This window comes from Pelecanus crispus, chromosome 1 (assembly GCF_030463565.1).
Source record: "Pelecanus crispus isolate bPelCri1 chromosome 1, bPelCri1.pri, whole genome shotgun sequence".
NCBI lineage: Eukaryota > Metazoa > Chordata > Aves > Pelecaniformes > Pelecanidae > Pelecanus > Pelecanus crispus.
In genome coordinates this window covers 46,133,153-46,158,390 of record NC_134643.1, presented here as the reverse complement: position 1 = coordinate 46,158,390, position 25,238 = coordinate 46,133,153, and the positions used below count along the sequence as shown (strand labels likewise).

At 38.4% G+C, this 25,238-nt stretch overlaps 1 protein-coding gene across 1 annotated transcript in view; it reads right to left on the bottom strand.

Moving 5' to 3' along the window:
* The window catches only part of ACSS3 (acyl-CoA synthetase short chain family member 3), a 97,859-nt gene that overhangs the window by 57,142 nt on the left and 15,479 nt on the right, over positions 1-25,238 (bottom strand). The window contains exons 3-7 of the mRNA XM_075725971.1: positions 22,057-22,245; positions 16,737-16,871; positions 16,306-16,446; positions 12,913-12,993; positions 12,732-12,827 (exon numbers count right to left, since the gene is read on the bottom strand). Of these exons, the coding sequence (XP_075582086.1) occupies positions 12,732-12,827; positions 12,913-12,993; positions 16,306-16,446; positions 16,737-16,871; positions 22,057-22,245 (642 nt within the window). The remainder of the gene's footprint in view (positions 1-12,731; positions 12,828-12,912; positions 12,994-16,305; positions 16,447-16,736; positions 16,872-22,056; positions 22,246-25,238) is intronic.

The following is a 25,238-nucleotide window of genomic DNA, read 5'->3' as shown; positions in this document are numbered from 1 at the left end:
GAGAGACATACACTTTTCATACTGCAAACACAGCTTTGTCAATGCTTTATGCAAGAAGCCACAAACACAGAGAAAGTTTCACTACTGAAATGTCACCATCTTTCCAGTAGTTTGCCAGTCACAAGACAAATTCATACCTTCACCATACTTGTGTAAATTGCAAATTTGGAATCGATAGATTAATAGGCCCTGTGTTAAAAAAAACAGCATATGAAACTCTAATTAATACTTTCCATCTTACCAAGATGCAAAACGAACACAGGCATTTGAATACCTTGAAGAATTTACTAAATCCACTATTTTTATTCTGATAATGAGGCACTAGTAACACAGTAAACGTCTTCATGAAAACACACACTAAGCAAGCTAGTTGCCCTGTCCCAACATAAAAAGCAGCCCGCTGGCTGTGATGCAGGCTCATAGGTATTCATTCCTTTCCCTCTCTCCCACCTGCCCTCCCCACTGCAGTCTTCCCCACGCTTGCTCTGCATCCAGCTGTGCCTGAACACTGGCAAGAGCACCAATGAACCATTTGGCAGATCTAAAGAAGGCAGGACGCCTGAGGTCGGATATGTACCATTGGCTTTGCAGCCCTACGGTGAGACACTGCTGCTGAGAGGAGTGCTGCAGCAGGGGATCACTGTAAAAGGAAAAAAACCCAAGACAAAACAGAATGCACAACTGAAAAGCCTGTTTTTTGAAGGATGGAGAGGCAGTGAGAAGCAAATGGAGAGAAGATAAACAAAAGAAACAGTCCCCAGCCAACATAGCAGGGAGGAGTATCACTAATGCCAAAACTCTTTTTGCTAATAGCCTATCCTAAATTACCAAAAAGAAATGCAAAAGAATGCTATTTGCTTGCCGAAAAAGCGAGTTATGTCCTTTTATCTGTGATAGAATGCAGAGTTCCCAAAGAAAAATCTTTCACCAGACTGCCTTTAAGCATCCTCCTTCCACACTACTTCATTGCAACTTTCATGTATTCATTCAAGTGTTCATCATATTTGTTCATGAACCTATTTATTCACACTCATGTCTTCTCCCTGTAATGTTCACTATACCTGCAGATCTGCAACCATCTGGTTAGGAGTTCAAGCCCACATCTCTAACACACACTTAAACCAATGGTTCCAGACTGAAAAACTTCCATAAACTTCTGATTAATTAATTATGTACCTGAACTAGCACCATTTGTAATCATCTTGGACAGCAACAAACCTAACTGTGGAGCAATCTGAAATTGGTTAGTCTGCCAGTAATAATGTAGGCTGTTATTTTTAACCAAATGGAAATGTCCAGAGCCTATTAAAGGGCTGTGTTTGGCCCTGAGCACACTCACTCCCTCCTAGGGGCTCGGCTGCTGGTGCTCAAGGCCAGGTTTGCCATGGTGCAGCTGTGTAGCCTTGGATCAGACCACTGGGAAAACTGCAGAGTTGTGAGGAGCCAAAAGGAGCCTCTCCTTGTTCGGGAGGTGATTTACACTCAGGCCCTCACCCTTGGTCCCTGCCTGAGCTATGTCACAGCCGTGCCTGCGCCTCGCACCTCCAGCAAGCTTGAGCCTGAGCCTTAGAGCATCTTCAACACAAGCGGCTAAACCTTCAAGAGTGTGTGGGTAGGCATGCAGGGCTCTGACAGGTTGATATTTATATGTCACAGGTAAGTTACAACAGCTTTGTTTTGGAGAAGTACCATTCTCAGATCTAGGAGAAAAACAAAATACAAACTGTGTAAGGAAAGGAACAGAACACTCCCCTGACAGTCAATAGGAAATAATACCCAAAGAATGAGGTGACACTTAAAATATTCATTTAGGAAAAAAAAAAAATCTGTCCCAGCTGTAAAATATTCTTACTGATTCTGCAGAAAAACTTCCCCGGTGCCTTGGCAGCTGTTCAGTATAACAAATGCGTAAACAAAAACTGACATAAGCAAAACAAATCTGAGACAGCACAAATTAATTTCAGAGCCCAAAAAACTATAAATAAAATTGCCAAAGAGAGTTCTCATTTATTATACAAAAATTTTAAGAAGTACTGCAAGATGCCATGAGAGGCTTATTACTACATGCAGTTATGCTTTTTAAAAAGTTAGCAATATAAACAATAAAGCACAGGGTAATTAAATTCAGAATATGCTGACAGATTGCTGAGTCAATTGGGGACTATGAGCAAATGAGATGCTTCCACTGGATTTCTGCAGGGATCAGTTCAAGACCTGTTGCTATTCAGTATTTGCATCAATAGTGGAGATGAAAATTTATTTTAAAAGTTACTGGCAATAATATCTGTGGTTGGCAGGAACTAAGCGCATGGTAAGCAAGAACAAGGCAGGCAGAGAGTGATCTGCCTCACCTAATTTAAAAAGGAAAAGTAGAAACAGACACTTCTTCTATCAGCTAGGAGGATTCAAGTAGAAAGGACTTTCTTTTAATAACCTACCAAGAGACTCTGAGACAGACAGATAGGAACATCTTACTGGAAGTTCCTAGATTTAGCATGTAATTTATCAGATGTCTCCCAGCTGAGCAGACATCCTCAGGCAGAATGTGTTGATGGATAATACATCATTATGAAAGAAGATTCACAGTCAGGCAGCAAGAATGATCAAGGGGATAGAAATGCTCTCCTATGGAGAAAGTTAGAAGCCACCGGGATGGATTACTTGAGGAAAAAGACATATAAGAGGAGCTATAATAAAATAATCAACAATGCATCAATAACAGCTCAGCAATGCCGTTTCTGTCTGACTCCTAACAACAAGTGGCTATTCAATTAAAGATAAATTCAAAATTACGAGGAGGAAATTCTCTCTGCATCGTAAATATTATACATGGAACTCATTGCCACTAAAACCTGCTTACACCAAAGCACACACAAAATCCTGACACATCAGGATTCAAAAGGAAATGTTCACAGAGGCATTCATCCTTCTGCTGCTGGCCCTGCTGCCAAACCTCCACTAAGCACTTGAGATGATACATCCTACTGAATTTGCTCCACAAATAGAGTCAGTATGGATGATGGCAGAAAGATCACAGAACTGGCAAACTCCAGAGGCAGTGCTTTCTTTGTAAGCTGATTATAAGGGCTTACAAGAACTGTAGAAAGGCTGGATGCCCCTAAGTTGCTACCAGCTGTGCCAAATGAGAGTAATTTTAAACCTGTTGCTGTTGTGTACCCTGTGGATTTGTTGCAACAGCAGGGACTGGAAGGACCCCAGTGAGCATTGTGAGGAAGGCTCTATGTGCACAGCAATGTCTTGCTACAGCTATGCGTGGGACAAAAGCTCCTTCTCTGTCCTAGGCCTCTCAAATGAAGTCCTTAATGCATGGCTCCTTGGCAAGTGTGGGCATCCTCTTCCTTACCCTAGCTCCAATTCAAAATCCCAAGCACTGGGATTACAATGCTGCCTTTTTCCTGATACCGCAGCATCACAGGTAGTAGCTAGACTTTCTCTTCATGCTGCCCTGTTGCTTACAGCTTGTGATCCCATTAGCAAGAGCAACCCAGAGTGGGCTGTAAGACTTCAAGTAGCTAATTTATAGCTCAAGTTTGATACGCCTTGGAGAAAAACAATCCAGAACAGATTATTAAAAAAAAAAACACCAAACCACCAAACCCAACCTTGCTGTATTCAAAGGAATTCATTACTGTTTTCATATTCCTGACAACGGTGTTACAGGAAGTAAAAACTGAAAGCACGTAGTTTCCATAGCAATTGTTAAAATGACAAGTTGTCACCTACCTAATAATTTAAAAATAAACAAATCACTTCAGAAAGCAAGGGTATGAAGTCAGCACAGTTTATATTCAATAGTGGTTGTCCCTAGGCAAAGGGGATGAGGTATTCTTTCCCCGTACCTAAACAGCATACTGATACTCCCTAACCTAAAACCCATCCGTCATGGTTTAGCCCCAGCCAGCAACTCAGTACCACGCAGCCGCTCGCTCACTCCCCCTACCCCGATGGGATGAGGGAGAGAATCGGAGGAGTAAGAGTGAGAAACACTCCTGGGTTGAGATAAGAACAGTTTAATAATTGAAATAAAATAAAGTAAAATAATAATTATAACAATATAATAATAATAGGAGTAATAATAATATACAAAGCAAGTGATGCACAATGCAATTGCTCACCACCCGCCGACCGATACCCAGACAGTTCCCGAGCAGTGATCGCTGCTCCCCGGCCAACCCCCCCCAGTTTCTACACTGAGCATGACGTCATATGGTATGGAATAGCCCTTTGGTCAGTTTGGATCAACTATCCTGGCTGTGCCCCCTCCCAGTTTCTTGTGCACCTGGCAGAGCATGGGAAGCTGAAAAGTCCTTGACTAGCATAAGCAGTACTCAGCAACAACTAAACCATCAGTGTGTTATCAACATTCTTCTCCTACTAAATCCAAAACACAGCACTATGCCTGCTACTAGGAAGAAAATTAACTCTATCCCAGCTGAAACCAGCACACCATCATTAGGCAATCATTTAGGAAAAACTTTGACTACAAATTTATGAATATTTACTGTTAAGACAGTCTTCTGAGCAGAGGAAAAATTATACACTATTCCTCTTTGTAAACATTATTTTTCCTCCTCGGTGTACAGAAGCCTTCCTTCCCATTTTTAATCCTCAAAAAAAACAACACAGATGACAAGAACACTGTCTGAAGACTTGATTGGTGGCATCTCAGATAAAGAAAAATGGGAAATGTACTATTACCGTTTAATAATATTCTCACCAAGAGCAAAAATCACAAAGCAGACATGTAGGTCAACCAGATATTAATTCTGATTTTTCTTTAATACTCACTGTTAAAGAAATAGGATTTTTACTCTCTTTATTTTCCAAAATCAACACATTTCAAATTCAGAGGTGCCTTTATAATGACAATAACCATCTTGATTTCCACGCATTCACACAGAGATAAAACTTCACTGTAAGATGACAATGTAAAAGAAACTGCTAACGAAACTCATCACTTTCCTCCCTGTTCCTTCTTGTCTTACTCTACATCTGCTAGAATGAAAACCTCTTCACTGCAGTATTTATTTTAGTGATTCTCTTCTGCCAAATTCATGCAACAATTTTAATGTGGCCCAGCGTATCAGCGGTCAAAAATAGCTACATAAAACTGTTCACTGTTTCCTCTTCTACTTAACTAGTGTGGTGGTGATGAGTTAATCCCTTTGGCATGAAGAATCTAATTAACATCTATTAGGTGTTTAAACATTAATTAGACTACAGTAATTTAATACTCAAGCTAATAAGATATTTGATTCTATAAACGTGCATTTCTGCTACCAGGTGAAGTTTTTGCTCCTTTTAATTCAGAATATCAGAGACGTCAACCACAGTGGTCCCCAGCCTTAAAATTCTATGAATTTGGTGAGAAATCCCTGGGGTTTTTCCAGACAAACTAGAAAATGGAACACTTTTGTAACAGAATTAAACTTGAAAAGGAATAAAAACTATTTCTTTCTTTTTTTTTTACTATTTCATTTCTATTTTTCTAAAGTCATTTATAACTAGAGTTCTCTGTTTAATTATTTGTAGAGATCCTGAAGCTACTGAAGCCCCCAAAATTGCATACCAGAACTATATTGAGCATCTGGAGATGAAATGAAGATGGAAGTGGGGTTTGAAAAGTATCCAATATTAGGTAAATTGTGCAAGTTATAAAAATCAGCCTAGAGAAGAGCTCAATTTCTTTCTTCTCCAAATTCCAGCTGAAGTCACACATTTCGTGTTGATACACTCCGAATAGATATGTTATGTGTTCACTGCCTCCAAAATTTCTTCATTAAAAAGCAAAGGAACTTAAAAGAAGATCTTATTATTCATGAAGTAGGATTCTAAAATTAAAAAAAAAAAATCAAAGCAATACTTTTTGACTAGTGGATAGAACAGTTGAATAAACCAACTGAGAACTGTGGATGATTAAATACACTTAGAAATATAAGAAATGGTCATGCACATGAAGGGGAAAAAGAGATTAGTATCTGATAGGTATACTTACATGGCATGTAGGCTTACCTTTAAGAACAGCCATCTGCATATGCAAATGCACATGTATGACACACACTGACACTGCACGGACAAGCTTTTAGCAGCATATGCTGAGATTTCTCACACTCCTACACATACAAATATGAATTCAGTCTACAAAGTCTTTAGTCAAAACAGTTGACAGCTTCCTATTTCATGTACTGCAAAACCAGCAGTGATCCTAACTAGAGGACTATTATATATTGCAGAGTCAGTGATCGGCACAACAGTTGACCTGAGAAGGCTGTGCTGTGCTTGTCTATCTCTTAACTTTGCCCAGAAGATCTATTCTGTGTGAGTAAATCCAAGCAATAGTAAATCCAAGCAAAGAAAGCAAAGATTTCTAGCTTGTGTGGAGACCATATACCAGAAAATTAACCTCAAGTATTGATCCACAGTATCTAACACAAAAAATGTCATGAACTATAAGATCAGCAAAGAATAGATATTCTTTTCCTAGACTATGTTTCTCCTTCACAAATCTTGAACATACTTATTAAATCTGATTACCTATACAAATAATTTAGGTTGCTGGGAAAGTATTCAAGACTGAAGGATAGCATATTAGTACTTACTTAAATATAGCTCACAGTGATGTCCACACATCCTTTTAAGCCTTCATTTCCAGACAACAAAACAAGGTCAAAAGAAGTAACAGGTTTTTTTGCTTAAGGATACTGAACTTCCAAAGATTTCACAGGGTCTCTACATACTATAAGGATGTAACAGCAAAGATTGTTACTACCTGACAGGAGACGGACAAATGGAGTCTTGTGGGATTTAAGTTCAGCACACAGAATGTTCTTCCTCACCCTTCCACCTCAGGAAAAGGCAGGTGAAAAATGCACACTGAATACCTCAGTATGCAAAGCCATGCATACTTCAGTTAGTTTTTCAAAGCCAAAGCTTGCTTCTCTTGTTCACAATGGTCTTGTCTGCCACCACAATAATGCAGAAAAGACTGTCCAGACTGTTTCTTTTCTTCACAGGAAAAATGACCTTTTTATACGCAATAGAAAGAACATTGCCGTGATCTCTTTCTTTCATAAGTACTTAACTGAGAGCCTACATGACTTAACTCAAGATACTAAAATCAATCCCCAAATTATTTAGTGAACCTTTAGGAGTTCTCACAGATGTATCCATGCTTGCCCTACATAAACAAACATCACACAGGAAGAATCTGACAAGCATGACCTCTGGGATGAGCAAAAGGTATAGGACAGCTCTACAGTATGTACACATGTACTACAAAATATCAGGAATCCACCACTGCATCTGGAGTTATTTGCAAGTTCAAGTACACAGGTATATAGTGTTAGTTCTTCTGGACATTTTTATCCATCTACACAAATGTATGCATTTGAACATACAAACTGTGGTAAATTTACTGTACTCCCTTTTCCACATAAAGATATATTTAGTTACTAAGGAATCCTTTCTGCAAAAGAGTCTACCTCATGAGTTTAACATATTCTCTCACTTACCTGTTCCTCCTGAATTCTGACTTTTTTTCTTTTCCTAGGATTTTGCACTATTGCTTTTAAACAAACACCTTCCTCCTTTTTTTTAAAACTACGTCATTACTTTTAATTTGCAATGTCCTAGAAATAACCTTGCTTCCTAATGTCCTTCAGAACTTGTATGTGCACTAAGAACCAAGCATCACTCCTGCAATCAGCAAGGTGACACTTGTCATTGACTCAAAAGTTTTCAGAAGTTCCACAGTGAGCTAGTTTGTAAATTCACAGAAGCAAGTGAATTCCACCAGATAAGCACATCGGAGACTCTTCAAAAAAAGAGCTAAGCATAAGCAATACTCAGCTAATGGCTGATTTTTATTGCCATAGTTGCACTGTAGATATTCTCTGCATCATGTATTTCAGTAACGCATTCATTGCAAGCTTTCATGCTGAACACTGAAAGCAAGCAAGTCAGTAAACTTTATCTGGACAGAAGGTACACTGAGATTCAAATTAAGAATAATCATTTAGGTTTTCTCCAGCTGCTGCAGTCATTGGCTGGGAGCATTAAAGCATGTGAGCTTCTCTGTCTTAGCCATTTATGGGAAAAAAAACCTTGTGCTTGTTGTCATCACTTTGTATACTTTAATATTTAATAAAAAATACTTCTTTTGCAAACCTGATTTTCTGAGAGATTGAAAAAAATCAATCTAATGCCTAGAAGCTAAAAAACAAAGTAATTTGCCTCAGCTCCTACAGATCACAAAATGAGGTGGAAGAAAAAACATCCTAACAAAAGCTCATTTTCTATTTCATAGAACAACTTAACACACTACCACAATCTCTCCATGAACAGAATAAAAGGTTAACACTTTTAAAAGTTAACCACAAGGTTAAAAGTTAACCACAAAGACAAGAACACATTCCAAAAACACATTTTTAAGACCTCAAGATTTGTTTTACTTTTAAACATTACATTTTGTTTCTTATTTTACATTTTTCTGTTACAAAAATTATAAACAACAGGATTTTGTACAAAGCAACATACACAGGTGTCACCTAGGCACAGTCTGCTGTTCTATGAAAGATTATCAATCTTCTTCCTACTACACACACTGGTAAAAATAAACTTAGTACCATGTGAAATAATAACACAAAACATGAATGCAAGCACATATGGTGCCACAGACTTTGTTTACATAGCAAGTAACGAGGTGAATTAGAGCAGATTAGTAGATCAAACAATTTAATGCCAATGCTCTTTACCTCTTCCATTAGATGTTATCTGAGGCTTATTTTAGACTAGACTTAGCCTTGTTCACTGGACAAAAAAAGGCAGCTCAGAGTTTTCTGATGGAATGCTATCCTACAGATCTTTGCTCCCTTGACTGAAGTGACTTCTCTTCTCGGAAGTATCATGCTGTCCCTTTCATCTGTTTCATGAAGATGACAGTAGCGTGCCAGTTCAAACATCACCACTAGGCTCCACCATAAAATTTCTATAGGCTCTATATTCCATATCTCTGGCCACAGAACCAAAACATATGCCAGTGCCTCCTTGCCAAGAAGGGACAGGATCATTCATGATGTCCTCAATGCCATCATGAGAGATACTGCATACCCCTGTGCCCCACACCATAAAGTACACTCTGACAACGGTGCAGCACAAGCCTAATTTAATTGTGCTTTTACTGAATGCATAATGGGACCGCAATCTACGTTTGGTCATCTGAAAGACACTGGGCTACGTGCAACAGACACTGTGCAAGTGTTTCCGATACCTTCCAAATTCAGGGTATCACTTTCAGTCTGAACTATCTGTGAGGACATCTTTGAGACCGTCCTGCAGACTGAAAACCTGAGCACAGATTCTGCAGTACGCGTATGCTCAGTTCTCTGCTCTCTTTGTCATAGGTGTGGCATCCAGCAATGCACTTGTGTCAGAACTTTGTCTGCTCCTTCACTGAAGACAGTCACTAATCCACTGACCATTCCTGAGTGCGTGGAGTGGGATGGGAGGAATACCACTGCACATCCATGTCTTTCAATCTGGCAAATGTCATGCAATGATTAAAAAGGAACTGATTCCCAATACTTCTCTCTGTCCTCGGTTTTCCTCTCCTCCATACCTGTGTGCCTCACACACTCCCTTGCTGCATTCGATTCATTGTTTTGGGCAAACCTGGTTAATCCAACGGTGTCCTACCCCTGGGACAGGACAAGTGGTCTCTGACAGAGCTTGTTGCCCCACAGAAATTCTCTCACAGCTCATGGCCCCTGGAGAATCATCGCTCAAGGTGTAGCAACTCTCACAGTCAATCCAGAGACTTAGACCACCTTTCCACAGCTCTGCGATTGGTGCCCCAATTCTACCAGAACCCTCCTAAACACAGGCTCACACTCAATACATGTGCAGGAAAGGAGTACGCACACTTACTCAGCCAAGCATCCGGAACACCGGTTTACAGTTCCCATTGGCTGCCATGGCAGAGAGTGGGCCCAGGGGATGTTCCTGCTTGTTGTTTCACAGGGGTCCTCTGGAGGTTGCAGGCATGTAGATGTGTGCAGCACCATTGCCATGTTTTTCCATAGACTGTGTCCTGGGACTGCTGATCCTGGGACCAAGGGTACGGATGTCCTTGGACATCTGTTGATGTCCCTGAATGTCTGTGAATAAGCAGTGGGCTTGGTGGAGTGCTCTCCCCTCCCCAACAATCTGTTTAAGGTCTCTGTGGTAGGGGCACACGCACTGTGCCACCTCTGAAGCATGGCTGTCCCACCTCATCAATAATATGGTCTTCATCTGCTTGAAATGTATGCAGCACCACTTGTCAGTCCTCTCCCACTTGGCAGCAGGCTTGACATTAGCGACAGGGTGGTGCATCTGCTGCAGAAACTTTTGGGCCTTTTAGAGCACACGTTGTCAATCTCCAGGTTGCCCCTAGCTCAATATTCTGGGAGGCCAAAGCAACAGTTGTCACTACTGCAAGATGTAGCAGTAGGAAAGGAGAAATAATTTTAATCATGTTATAAGAAAGATGTTGTTCATAAACAAGGAACAGCAAAAGAAATAGGGCTGGTGAAGACGATAGAAGCCAAAGCTTTGAAGAAATAAAGGAGCAGATGAAAGTCAGAACAAGCAGACATCTGGCGGGCATTAGAAAATATGAAAAGGCACATAGCATTTTGTCCTTTTGCATAGCACAAGAAGTACCTCAGAATAAGGTGAGAGCTTTTGACAGTTTTAAAGCTTTCTGTTGGCAGATGTACTTTTCATTTGCTCCAGAGAACTTCACAGCAGTGCAGTCCCACTCATTGGATCCTACCCTTTCATACCTAGTGGCAAAGCTTCTGTCTTAGCTTTCTCTGTAAAGATGTCATTCATGTGTCTAAACCCACTCTGTGAACCAAATCAATTAGCAAGGACAATCAGAGGACTTATTTCAGAACTGCACAACTGCTGTCATTTGAAATATCATGTAGACACACCTAATAACCATTGCTTTCCTGGACTTGAAGATTCTTGACTTGCTTCAAGAGGTGTCTTCTCCTTGTGAGAATCCCGCTTACAAGTTTATGAAGTGAACTTTGAGCAGTAAAGTGTACTTCTAATTTTCAAAACAGGATGCAGGAAACACCAGTCGGTTTTGTAGTGTTTGATGCAGCGGCATCCGAACAATTTTGGAGGCAACCTCACCTTACTACAACTGTTCATGCTTCTTCAGTATCCCCAGGATTCAGAAACATATTTACTCAAAATTCAGGCACAATCCCAGTACCAGCTACCCACCAACAGCAGTGTATAAGTTCATAACAGTGAAGCATATCTCAACCAATACCAACTTAACTGGTTGTGCAAACACCAAAGGATTGTTGTGATAATGCTTGTTCCTGAAAACAGTAACAATCCATTTCTGTTCTAGTATGGTCATCTTCACTTGTATGGTGCATTAGCAGGAAGATGGAGGAAGTTTAATCATAATACACATTTCCTTATGCAGAACTTCCAGACTTGAAATGGTCTGTAAACCAGTATGTTTCCACCATGTCATGCTGACTTCCCTGCTCCACAAACACTGGGTACAGGTGGTGCTCTAACAACTGCTATATTCACAATGTTATCAAAGCTTATTTCATGTGCTTTTTCATGCCCTCAGCATCAGTACATTCACTATACTTTTGCAGTTCTTGTATGCTCTGTCATGAGTTACCATTAGATTTCCTTTAATGGTTCACATGTTTCTAATTACCACTACAAATCAACAGAGGTGATCAGCATGCCACAATGGCAGAGCTAAAACAACTTCTGCCTCTAGGACTGCTGAAAAAGACAGAACAATTACTAGGTGGGCTTCACTCTGCATAGTATTGGAGAAGCTGGGATATATCCAGAATTCCTAATGTAAGGTGAATGCAGGCAACCAAGTCTCAGCATGCTCAAGAGCTAACAATGTCAGTGCTTTTACATAAAACATCTTTCACTATTGCTGATGGATACTGGATTCAGTCCCTGAAGAATAAATAAGATGGTTCAAGCCACACTGTATCTTCTTGCCTGGTGATTAGAGAATCAACAACAACTTCTGAAAAAATAACAACGTAAGGCAGTATGATTGCTTTTTGAGCACCAAAGTTCGGATGCAGCAGGCCACTCTAATTGGACTAGTCTCCTCTCCACCCCACTAAGCTTCATTCCCCAAGGAGAAGGACCAAGCCCTGAACGTCATCTGAGTCTTGGCTCTAGGTGCCTTGAGTGGTAGGGGAAGGAAAGAAGATACAAGTCTTCTTAAGAGTTCTGTCTCCAACCATAGAGCTCCCAATTGCCTCGCACTCAGATCCAGTAAGAATTTGTCATCTCCAGACACGCAAAACACAACATCCTCTCTTAGATCCATAATAAAGGTAGTCTAATGGCCTGTGGCTGAAGGCTCAGACACACAGGTACACTCCACCATCTGCCTTTTTCAGGTCTGCTGTTTTGGAGTTCCGTGCCCCACTGACCATCACCAGTCGCACAGATGAAGTAGACAAGTTTGAAGGATAGTGAAGTAAGTTCTTCTTATGAATTACTATAATAGACGGAAGAGTATAAACACTGAAGATATACACACAGTTTAAATATACATGGCATGAAGAATGGAAAGGCATAAACAGGATCATCAGGATCATCAACAGGAGGAGATGCTGCCTTTTCAAAGGCCGGCTTTTTAGAATGGATCATACCTCATACAAAACTGTAGTATTCCCATGGAGGAGAGGTCCATAGCAAATGTAGGAATGACCAACAACCCAGCCTAAATCAGAAGCCGCCCACCACACCTAAAATGAAATAAAAAATATAAATATAGTGGGGAGTTTTTACGAGGAGTTCAAAAAAATTTACATGACTTTTAAACAGAATTACCTCACCAGGTTTGAGTCCGTATACAGCTGACATTGTCCAGTTCAGCATAACTGCATAGCCACCTGTTGGTCTGACAACACCCTAAATGAGAAAATTCAACTATTTAAGATCATTTAAGATAATTTGAAGGATGCAATGATATTCCTGTCTTCAATGAAATTTTGAGTTTTTTAGCAGTAATAAAGTTGTTTAATTCCAATATTCCTCACTTAATAAAAGGATCCATTCCAACAAGCACATGCTTGTGCTAGAATTCCCAGCGAAGAAGGAATTTTGGAAAACAAAAAAACGAACAAACATACAATAAAACAAACAAAAAACCCCAACCCAAGCCCTAGATGACAAGAGTTTTCAGAATATAACTAACAAAGACTAGAACTCTCTCATTAAAATCAGATATACAAATATTTAGTCAACATATGCTGACAAAAAATAAGAGATTGAGTATTTACCTCACTTAAACTGTGGCCTTCTAAATCCTATGCATGTTTCAAACTCATTGTCTAGTCTATCATCACTGGAAAAGAAGAGCACCTGTGGAGTAGCAATGCCTAAAATAACTGGGGTGAATTACTCCCTGAAATGTACCCCTCTTTCTGCACTGACTCTTTTTAAAGATGTCAGAAAATTGGCTTAAACCAGATGTCTATTTTTGAAAGCTTTAATATCTAGCCTGAAGTATACATACAAATGCAAAATGAAGAACATCCCAGTCTTACTCTTAAAGAGGGATTTGAAAATTAGAACAAGAGAGTATCAATAGCACCATGCACCTTGGTAAGCCAAAAACCAGCTCTGGAACACTGTCAATAAGAAAAATTTTGAAATATTTTGTAATATTTGTATGCTTAATACACATTTCATCATCTGATAGTACACTGTTTCTAGAAGAAATAATTAAATAAACTATGTCCTGATGTCCTGAACTAAAATTCAGGTGAGATTCATCTGACCAAATGTCTACAGTGCAGACATTACAATGCAACTACCCGTCTGTGCTAGGCACGGTACATTCTCTTTATGTGGTTAATAGAATGAAACAGGCACTTTCAGGCTTTGTCCAAGAAAGGAGGGACTGTAGAAACATATTAACTCATTAAAATGGAGACTGCCATAGCAGAGAATGGTTAATTAACACCTCACAAATTTCAGAAAGTAGATTGCCTTTGTTAGTCTCAGCTTCTAACTTAGACCCTCCTCTGAGATTAACAAAAGTTTTATTAATTACTCATAACTGAGTAATTTTACTTCCATGACCATTTAAAAGCAAGTTCCATAAATGAATAAAAAAGTTATTTCATTCATTAAGTTACTCATTGTAGCTAGTGCTAGTTGACACTCTCCCTCTTATAAGGGTGATTCATTCAGGGTGTCTGTATTTTTCTCTGGAGAGCCAAGACAGTGAAGTAAAATTCTGAGAACTTTTGTCTCTGAGGTACTATATTTTGAAACTAACAGTCAAGGAAAATAGCTGTTCTAACAAAGGATCTTATCTTGGACCTTTTGACAATATAATTAAATGATTCAAGATACATGTTGCTTTAAAGTGCCCATGTTCAAGGCAAGAGCAGAAAACATTTTTCTCAGCAAAACTAATGTTTGTTTTCCCTTACCTCTCCATAGATTCTGAACTTTATAGGCCACTTTATTAAATAATTTTCCAGTAATAGTCTAAGCACTGCCATATCCAGGGACGTGTGATACCGTCTCTGAATTTGTGGTGGTAAAACCACCACCAGAAAATTATACTCAGCTTGTCTTCTACGCTTTAAAAGAGAATTGTAAGTACCAAGCAAACACTCAAGAGTTTGCTTTTAAAATAAGATCTTTTAAAAATAGATCATTAAGACTACTTGACATTTGAAAGCAAACATTTTCAAAGAACGCCCAATGTGGGCTGAGGCCAACTGTATGAGGTTTAACAAGGCCAGGTGCCAGGTCCTGCACTTGGGTCACAACAACCCCATGCAATGCTACAGGCTTGGGGAGGAGTGGCTGGAAAGCTGCCTGGCGGAAAAGGACCTGGGGGTGTTGGTCGACAGCCAGCTGAACATGAGCCAGCAGTGTGCCCAGGTGGCCAAGAAGACCAACAGCATCCTGGCTTGTATCAGGAATAGTGTGGCCAGCAGGAGCAGGGAGGTGATTGTGCCCCTGTACTCGGCGCTGGTGAGGCCACACCTGGAATACTGTGTCCAGTTTTGGGCCCCTCAATACAAGAAAGGCATTGAGGTGCTGGAGCGTGTTCAGAGACGGGCAACAAAGCTGGTGAAGGGTCTGGAGCACAGGCCTTATGAGGAGCGGCTGAGGGAACAACTGGGGTTGTTTAGCCTGGAGAAAAGAAGGCTCAGTGGAGACCTTATCGCTCTCTACAATGACCTGAAAGGAGGTTGTAGTGAGGTGGGTGTCGGTCTCTTCTCCCAAGTAACAAGTGATAGGACAAGAGGAAATGGCCTCAAGTTGCACCAGGGGAGGTTTAGATTGGATTTTAGGAAAAATTTCTTCACTGAAAAGGTTGTCAAGTATTGGAACAGGCTGCCCGGGGAAGTGGTTGAGTAACCATCCCTGGAGGTATTTAAAAGACGTGTAGATGTCGTGCTTAGGGACATGGTTTAGTGGTGGACTTGGCAGTGCTAGGTTAACAGTTGGATTTGATCTTAAAGGTCTTTTCCAACATAAACGATTCTGTGATTATATGTCAGTTTTTACTTACTCAATCTAAACTTTCATTTTCATGGGAATTATGTTCTCAGAACTGTTCAGTAACACAAGCCTTCAGAACATGCTTACTTCCATTTAATCTGTAATGTCATTCATTACATTTTATCTATGGGAAGATTAGCTAATACGTAAATAATGAATAAGCAAAGACTATTCAGCAATAAAGGCTATCACACAAGTGATACATTAACTAATCTTGTCAGCCACCAAGCCAGGAAACATGAAATTGCTACTCTACCCTTAACTGGTTTAGTGGTGGACTTGGTAATGTTAGGTTAATGGTTGGACTGGATGATCTTAAAGGTCTTTTCCAAGCTAAACAATTCTATGATTCTATGATTAAGTGAATATACTACGCTTATCTCCGTTAAAACACAGAAGACATTAATGGATAAAAGACATTCTGCTGTCCTCAAAAGTTAATACTATACAAACATTTTGAAGTAAAAACAGTTTATATTATTACTATTTAAATAAACAAACGTGATTTATTCCTAGACACTGACTTTAAGGTAGTGAAATGTGAATAAATGAGATTAAACCATTTCTAGTAATGCTTATCATTTATAGCACTGAGCACTGGCAAACATTTTCAACCTTTTTAATTAAATACTTTCTCAAGTGGAACTGCAAGTAGGTTGGTCACAGACACTTAGACTACAGATAGTCCTTTACCTTGGGCAAGCCTGTTGTTCCAGATGTATACAGAATATAAAGTGGATGGTCTGCGGGCACGGGGACACATTTATAACACTGTGCTTTTGCAAGCTCTTCTTCCCAGTCAAGATCGCGACCTGGGGCAAGAGGAACGTGGCCCTGCCCATTGAAAAATAGAAAAGTGTCAAAAGAAAAACAGATGGAATAAATAGAAGTGGGTCAAAAAACATGAACTGTTGAATTTTCTGTATGGTACTATTCAATTTCTGTACAGTAATCTCTCTGCTGCATTAGTTCTATTTACTATTTAAACCTTATGAATATAAAGTTCCCCCATAAAATTAAAAAACAAACTACAAACAGATACACCAAAAATTTTACTTGTAAAAGAGAAAAGGCACGTGCATTACATACAGATTAACATAAAGGCACAACAGCTGTACACCCACCAAATTAGGTCGCTTGTAAATGAGAACTTTATCAGGTTTGCTCTGTACCCTTGCCAGTGCTCCTTCTAGGAGGGATATGTATTCCACTTTCCTTTTCGGTTCTACTCCAAAACTTGCTGTTACAATAAGTTTGGGCTAAAATAAAGAAGTTAGATTGTTAATATATACATTTGCAATGTATTTTATATATGTAACCTAATAACATGTTTTCCATGAAATTCTTTGATTAATGACACTCACTATATGAAATCTATCTTCACATAATTAGAAACAGGGGTTTAGATGAGTTTTCTAAGGAAATCAAGCTTGTGTGATCTTGCTGTTCATGTGTCTGGTTTTTGTTCAGGAGCACACCAACAACTTCTGACACTCTTCACCATTTTCAACCAAATTTGAGTAAGAAATCAACAGCATTAAGTTCCTGTAAGTTGCACAAAAATTAATGAACAGAGAGAAAAACCCATCTCCATCTTAGCCCCTCCATTAAGGAAAAGTGGTACAGCGATGACAACAATTATTTGTCCTGGTTAGCCTGCCTTCTAGTTATCTGCCTGCATGCAATGACATATTTCAAAACTAGCTATAGCACTTTGCTGGCTCTTTTCCAGCCTGCAATTAAATGGAATGGGAGGGAAAATAGGGGAAAGAGGAAAAATAAGGCAAACGAAATGACAGGAAACTAGGAACACAGGAAGAGAAGTCATAAGGCACACAAGGGAAGTAAAGCTAGAGTCTTTCAAGTGATGGCTGCAGGATTCAGGATGCAAAACCACTAAAAATCAGATTTCTGTAGTTATGGGGTTTTTTTAAGAATAATTTCTATTTCCAAATGTGGATTTAGCATCTTTGTCATTAAATTAACCTCAGGTTTTAGGTAAGATTTCCTAAGTCAAGAAATCTGCATACAAACTATTTTCACTTAGGTCCCAAGATCAGTATTTTTATTTCTTGTATTTCAGGAAATAAAAGGAAGCACCAAAGAAACTATGTGTCAGAACACATTTTAATTGGAGAAGAACGAGTCTTCAATCTCCTTGATTTTGGAGTTTTACAGGTATATTTATCTTATGCCCCTCAGTTTGATCAAACTAGTTTACTAATTGTATGCATTAGCAGAAATTACATTAAGTAGGCACAAACCACAATGCCACAGTTAAGGCTGCATTAAACTCAGCACAGAAAGCACAGATTAAACTGTTTTCTTCTGCAATAATAAAATGTTTCCTGCCCAAATCTGCCATTCAGGGAAGTCTGCTAATTAGTTTGTATTCAAAATAAAGATTTCAGATGAGCTTTAAAATTTCAGCATTTGTCATCTTTCTCTTTTGGGATGCACTGATTTTAATAAAAGATGACACAATATGATGCAGTTAAACTGAAAATTCATCTGGAGGCTACCCTGAAATTAGACTGTAATTAATGTGAGATATTAACACAGTTCTATGCAATTGTTAAGATGAAAGACTGTTGTCAATGCCAGGTTTACAGTCATTTCTAAATAGTGCTGCCTCTGCTCATCAACTACTTTGTATGCAGTAAGGAAGTCTAAAAATAACCAATACTAAATTGGCTAAGGTGACATATTTCCCAAGTGAGGGTTACTACTTGGAAGCATTATGGATCACTCTGTGCAAATCAAAGCTCCATTACCAGCTTTAACTGCTGTTTTCTAGTGGTTTACCTCCCTGCCTACTGACATTACTTTCCCTGCATCTCTGTTCCCATATTGCTTTTATATACCCATTTCCCACCTCTTCTGTGGCTCCATGTAGTCCTGCACAGTAAGATTAGATAGAAATATAACTAGCTTGAAGGAAAACCAGGAAAGTGCAAAGGTTTGCTGGTGAAGGAATGCCAGTGATAGTGAGCTGTAGGAAAAAAAAAAAAACCAATATGAAGAAGTAGAAATGAGATAAAGCAAGGCCTGATACCAGACCAATAATTTTATTCTGTTGTAAAGACACCTCCTTCAAATTCTTCTATAGTCTCTAACAGCATACAAGGCAAAGTTTAGAATAACCAATACATAATTTTTATTGAGCCAACTAATAAAGCTGCAAAAAGCCCAAACTGAAAACCGACTACCTTTGGGGCACAAAATGTCAGGAGTATCATGAAAAGGTTTACAGAGAGATCCAGCACTCAGGCCCTCACTCTTCAACACACAAAGGTCTTTTCTCTTTGTGCCACCACCACTCATCTGATCACAAGCCTGTGCTCAAACTTACTGCACTTTTGTTGTGCCTCCCTCCTCCTTAAAAAAAGTGACACGCATTTTAAAGAAATCCAGTCCTTATGCAGTCATTATATATTTCTGCTGCACCTGCTGGCACCACTCTGGCTTTGTGGTTAGATGATCCATGTCAGATTGCCATGCACATTTAGTTCTGCCAGATATTATACAATGCTCTAAAGAAAGAGACCTGAATCATACCATACAAGTAGTTAAAAATAAAAAGCAAGACACTACCTTCTAATCTACAATACATATTCCAAAAATAAAGAGTGCTTCAAAGAGAAGACAAGACAGGACTGCAACTATTACAAGGCAACTGTACATCTTATGTATCAGCAGCTGAGCTTGCTGCCTAATCACTCCAAAGGTTGGACCACCTTATGATGAGTAGGGGTAACCATTCATAGCCACACCTGTGCACAAGAACAACGTCTTATTCAGTTACAAAATATTAGCTCATTTTTTCAAGGAAACCTTATTAAAATCTCCAAATGTGTCAACTGTACATAAGTGAGGAATGCAGTATTTCTGGAATGGAAGGTAGTAACAGATAGTTTTGAATAACTCGGGCATCTCGTATCTTTCGTATTTCAAAGAACTGTTGTTCACTTGCAAATCATAATACTGCTTTAGTGAAGCATTTTCAAAAATCACATCTGAAAAACTCCATTATTTACATTTTATTTTGCAGGGTTTGGACTTAAAATCTAAAAAGCCCTCTGGAATTGCTATGTAATTATTGTGATTCAAAAAACATGAGAAAATTTGGTTGTTGAAGGTATAGCAACTACCCTATCAAATAGGCATATAAGCATATTGTTCTTAAGTATCCTCAGTTTTCCTAGCTTGCAAAGATAAAGTGCTTAAACAGATGTCATGTTAATTTCTCAAAATATAGTTAATGTCCTTCAGAAGTATCTATTGTTTCAATATTCCAAACTATATATTCCCAGATTCAGGTGAAAAGAAAGATGACAAGAAATGCCTGTTCTCACACTCTGTATCACTTCATCACAATCCACTGCAGAATGTCTGTAACTGCCAATACCTGACAAGAGTAAAAATTATCCACTGCAGGACTTTGCAGAATTCCCAGACCTATTTAAAATTCAAGATAAGATAAGGTAAGCTGGTAAAGTATATGTACCTTTTCATAGTCACTAGAAAGTGCTTGTTATTTCTTTCACTTAGATCTTCCAATAAAATGTGAAGTTTGACCTTTCTTCCACAAGAGCATCTCACAGCCTGCTTTCCATTCCACATCTTTAACTCCTTCTAATGAATCTTACCAACATTAGGTCCTGTACTGCAGCATCTAAACCAATTCACATAAAAGCCTAATAGAAAGGTTAGGGGTTTTTGAGACTGCTTCAATTAACTTCTGAGTTCAGCAGAATACCATCTATCACAGCTACTTATATACATATCTTAAAGATAATCTCAGTAGTGTGCAATTCCCTTATCAAGAAAGCTTTACAGTATTGCAAAATTGGGGCATTTTTTTAAATTTAGATTGAGGATATGCCTCTCCTCTCTACTTACACCTTCATTACACATCAGACAGACCAAAAATCATCCAAAATATTTAGATGTGCCTTTTAAAGAAAAAAGGAAAAGGCAATGTAAATTAGGATTTAATCCATGGCGTGCAGCTAGTAATTCTATAGCTAACCTTGCAAAAGACTTGCTGTATGACCTTGGGTAAATCACTTAAACTTTCTCTGTTTTCTTTTTAATGCATGAAGAAAGGATTACGTCTGTGCTGTCTCCCTTTGTTCCTCAGAGAAAGTCCATTGGGATTAATTAGTTAATATTTGCAAAATACTGTAAAAGTACACACGCTAGATGATTCATATTGTAGCAACTTCTATTTTAAAAGCCTATCATTTTTTCTTCTACATTATTTTTCCCTAATCAAAAACTTCTATGAGTTAAAATTAATTTTTACAGCTCATTGAAATAGTGAGGGAGCGGGAAGACAGACAGGGAAAACTATGGAGCTGTCGTTAGTCTTCTCCCAGCTCTTTTTCACAATTCCAACAAACCATTTCAGCTGTTTTATTAACTTCTGCTTTGTTAAAACGTCAAGAGGGAGGAGGGGGAATGCATTAAACTTCCTATTTACAAATACCTGTAAAATTCAGGCTTTTGGGATCTGAAAAGCACTTCTGTACACAAAAACCTGTACACTTCTGTATACAAAAAGTAAAAGTTCCAGAAATCCTGTGACCTTTACCCTGCATAATGTTTTGGATTATATGCCTAACCAACATGATTCAGTGATAGATGGCTACCACAGATGGTCTGAATGATCCAGGTGACTGATCAAGATGACAAAGGCTTTTGTCTTGTTCACTGGTAGAAAACAAGAACAGAAACTTCCAGTATAAACATCGTTAGCTGGTTTGAAACTAATGCATACACAAGCTACTAATATACACATATAAGCTACTAAGTAGGTTATTAAAGTACTATTTCCATTTTCACTTACAAAGACTTACATAATGAATGCTTCATGAACAAGTTCAACTTGTGCCAAACATGGAAGCCTTTAAAGCATTCACCTCTATTAACTATGTTCTCTGCAGAGTCACTTACTTACGACAACTGGTTCCCTAGTTGCCTTGATTCATATACAAATTAGATGAAGTAGCTATATAGCTGAAAAACGTACTACCTAGTATGTATAAACATCAAGTAAACCAATGAAGTCATTTATGGTTGGCAGCATTTTCCTCATACACTTGAGCAAAATGCTGGGTGAAAAGCCAATTTTAAGGTGATACTTTGTAGACAAAGATTGACAAATGGCAGAAGAAAGTATGCTCTAAAAAGACAGCAGCATGTTAAACACATGCTTTTTTAAGAGAGGTCAAAATTTGTATCTCAATGTCTGCTATAAAAGTATCACCGTCAGCACAGATGTAGTACTTTGTTCTCATTTCAATGTTAGGTATTATAAACAAATTGAGACTGCGTGCCACAGAAAGAGAAATGTTGCCCTTTCTGGAAAAAAAGGGGTTTTGACATTGATTTATCTGAATAGCTAATGCAATGGTGTTTGTTGTTCCAAATACGTATTACCTTTGCATGATCAATGCGAACAGAAAGCTCTTTAGATGCAAATCCACCAAAAATCAGGCTATGGATGGCTCCTATTCTTGCACAAGCCAGCATACAGTACACTGTCTGTGGAATCATGGGCATGTAGATGACCACACGATCTCCTTTCTTCACACCATGTCTGACCATGACATCAGCTAACTTGGAGACCTGTATTGACAAAACATTCACAACATATTAAAAGTTTTTCATACAGTCAATAGATGCAGGACATTAAGGACGCAAGCCAGTATGATACAGAAAGTAGATGAACAATGCAATCCAGATTCAATAAATTGAGGGCAATTTCCTTTTTGCAACAAACACTGTAATACATCTCTTTTTTTTGTAAAATGAGACTGGACTGAAGCTAATTATTTTAGATTAGAGCAAAAAATCAATAACAATGTTTTGCAAAATTTTAAATGACAGTCTAACTTTTCTTTCTTTTATCCAGATAACTGCTTATATTTCTCAATATTAGCTTTTAAGAATGGATGTAAACAGGGCATGTTGTAATGCAATTTCTGTCCTAACTAGCTAAGTTCAAAACACAAATCAGCATGTAGTAATATTTTCTCTACTACAGTGTTGCCAACTTCTCAGAACTCAAGACAATAAATCTTATCCCCTGAACCAAATGTAAACACAAATTCAGAGAAATACATTTAGACTTAAGAAATCATTTTTCCTCTCACTTTCAGATTTTCATTTTTGGGATGCAGAAGCCTGCAGACAGACTGTGCATGCCAGCAAAGGACTGGAACTCAAGAAATGTGATAGATCAGTAGCCATGTCAGCCATCTGTATCACCATGAGAAAATATTTATTACCTTGCCAGTGATAGTATTCTGTCACAAAAGTAGTATTGAATATTTCATTAGTACACCAGAGCAGACAAGTTACCACATATTAAGTTCTGTTAAGAGTAAGCATGAGAGCCTGCGACAAGCACCGTGCACATGTCCTGACCTGCTTCTTGTGGCATGGAAATGTGGCATCTTCTGAAGGAAAAGCAAATTACTAATTCCCCAAGAGCAATTGAATGAACTCAGCTGTCAGAAGTTTCTCGAATTCCAGAGGCTGACAGTTGTGTAACACTCATTATCGAAACCTGCTCACTGCCTTTAAATTTTTCAATTAGACATCAGTGCGTAGAGGTGTATAAGTAACAGAGGTAAAACTGCATGTAACTGTGTGCAAAACATAGGCTAATAGGTTAACAGGAAAAACTGTAGGCTAAGAAGAAACAAAGTAGACTAATAAGCTAGTAGGAAACAGGATGGAAGTAGAACCCAGGAAGCTGTAAACTGGAATACTCCATAAGCATGGTTACACATCAGTCAGATGTAACAAGAGCAGTTTTGCTTGCAACGGTTTTAATTTAGGGATAAGACTAAAAAGTTAAATTCTCTAGGAAGTTCTTGGGATACCTGAAGACATATAAATCTAAGTTCAGAACAAAGGAGTTGCTCTGTCTTACAGGGAAGCTCTTCTTCCCTAGAGAAGTAAAACTCTTCTTTAAGAGGTTGCCATTCACTAGACAATACTACAATAAACGTAAGAGTTTTAAACATTCTAATTTCTTTCACTATCAGTGTAATACAAATCTAGTAATTTATGAATTCCTCACATCTTACCTATACAGCATTATCCCTTATTTATTTATTATATCACATAGATAAGGTTTCAAGTAAAATTTAGTCTCATGAAAGACTCTTTCCTTCAGGCACTACCAGTCTGAAGAGAAAGGAAAGGGGAGACAAACTCGTGAGAGCAGCAGGAGGATGTTGCCTATAGAATAGAAAATACCCAAGCTTCTGAAGCATGAAGAGATGTTTTCAGTGATCCAGCAAATAATGCAAGCAATGGGAGCAGCTTAGGCCAATAATGCACATTGTGCAAGCAGGACAGGAGGGAAGTACTCTCTTTTTCAAGGATGAGCTACTCAGGAGGGTAGATTTTCTTTGAAATGTTTTACTTTCACTTATATTATTCATCAAATTCGAGTTTTCTCCATTTAAAGAGTTACCTTATTTCAGTTTATTATTTTAAATTCTAGTACCACTGTTACTTTCCAAGATTTGTAGGCATTAGGCTCTTTCTTTTACAGTCATATTCAAAAAAACTTGGGGCAATTACATCCAATCCTAGAAGCCTACCTGATACATGTACTGAAGAGGATAATATAGCATTACTCACTGCTTCTCTCTTCAGTAGGAACACAGGTTCAAACTTTCAGCAACCTGAGACAGGAACATGTAGAAGCTCCAGAGGCATCTGACCTGTGTTTCCATTAAACACACAGCTCATCCACAATCAAACTAGGCATATTTCTACACTTCTGCCTGAGGATTTAAGAAAATGGAGATATAGAAGTCCCAAGCAGGCATGCTTGCATCAGAAGATAACAGAATAGCTTCCATTTTTTATAAACATCACATAAATCCCCGCTGTTATTTTCAGCCGCAAGAGACAATATGTTTGTAAGGCAAAGTCATCACCATACCAAGCTGAAAACTCACACAGACTAGGGTATGTATATGATTTATTTGTAACAGACCTCTTATATCAAATGTTACTGATTATCATAAGAAATTATCTTTAATTCTAGATCTATTAATACCTATCAATACTCTATGAAACTGACATACGCTATCAAAACCCAACAAAAATCAACAAGGCCTGGACATGTACAAAGTAGAATTTATTGCCATACCACCAGCATTTACAGTCCTTTCTAGATAGAATTGGTGAATGTAAATGTCAGCAAGGGTAACAATTCTATTTCCAAAGGTAAATTCCTTTTCTATACTTCCTACTGTGAAAACATTAAAATCTGCAAACTCATTGTAACACAGAGCTAATACCACCTTATCTCAAAGAATTGAGAAAACTAATCCTTATCTTTGCTGCTTGTGAGACTCTCAAGCAAAGCGTTGACAAAAAGGCCAGAAGCAATGGAAACAATATTTAATGAGTAATTTTATATTCAGTGTAAGTGTGGATAGTAGGCAATAAGTAGTTAAACACAATGGATGACCATTATTATTCATTATTATTATTATTTGATAATTATTAATGATGATGAAACAGGCAATGTTTGCCTGCTAAAGGAAAAAGGCATCATTTAAAGATCATAATTAGTAATTTTGTAATAGAAG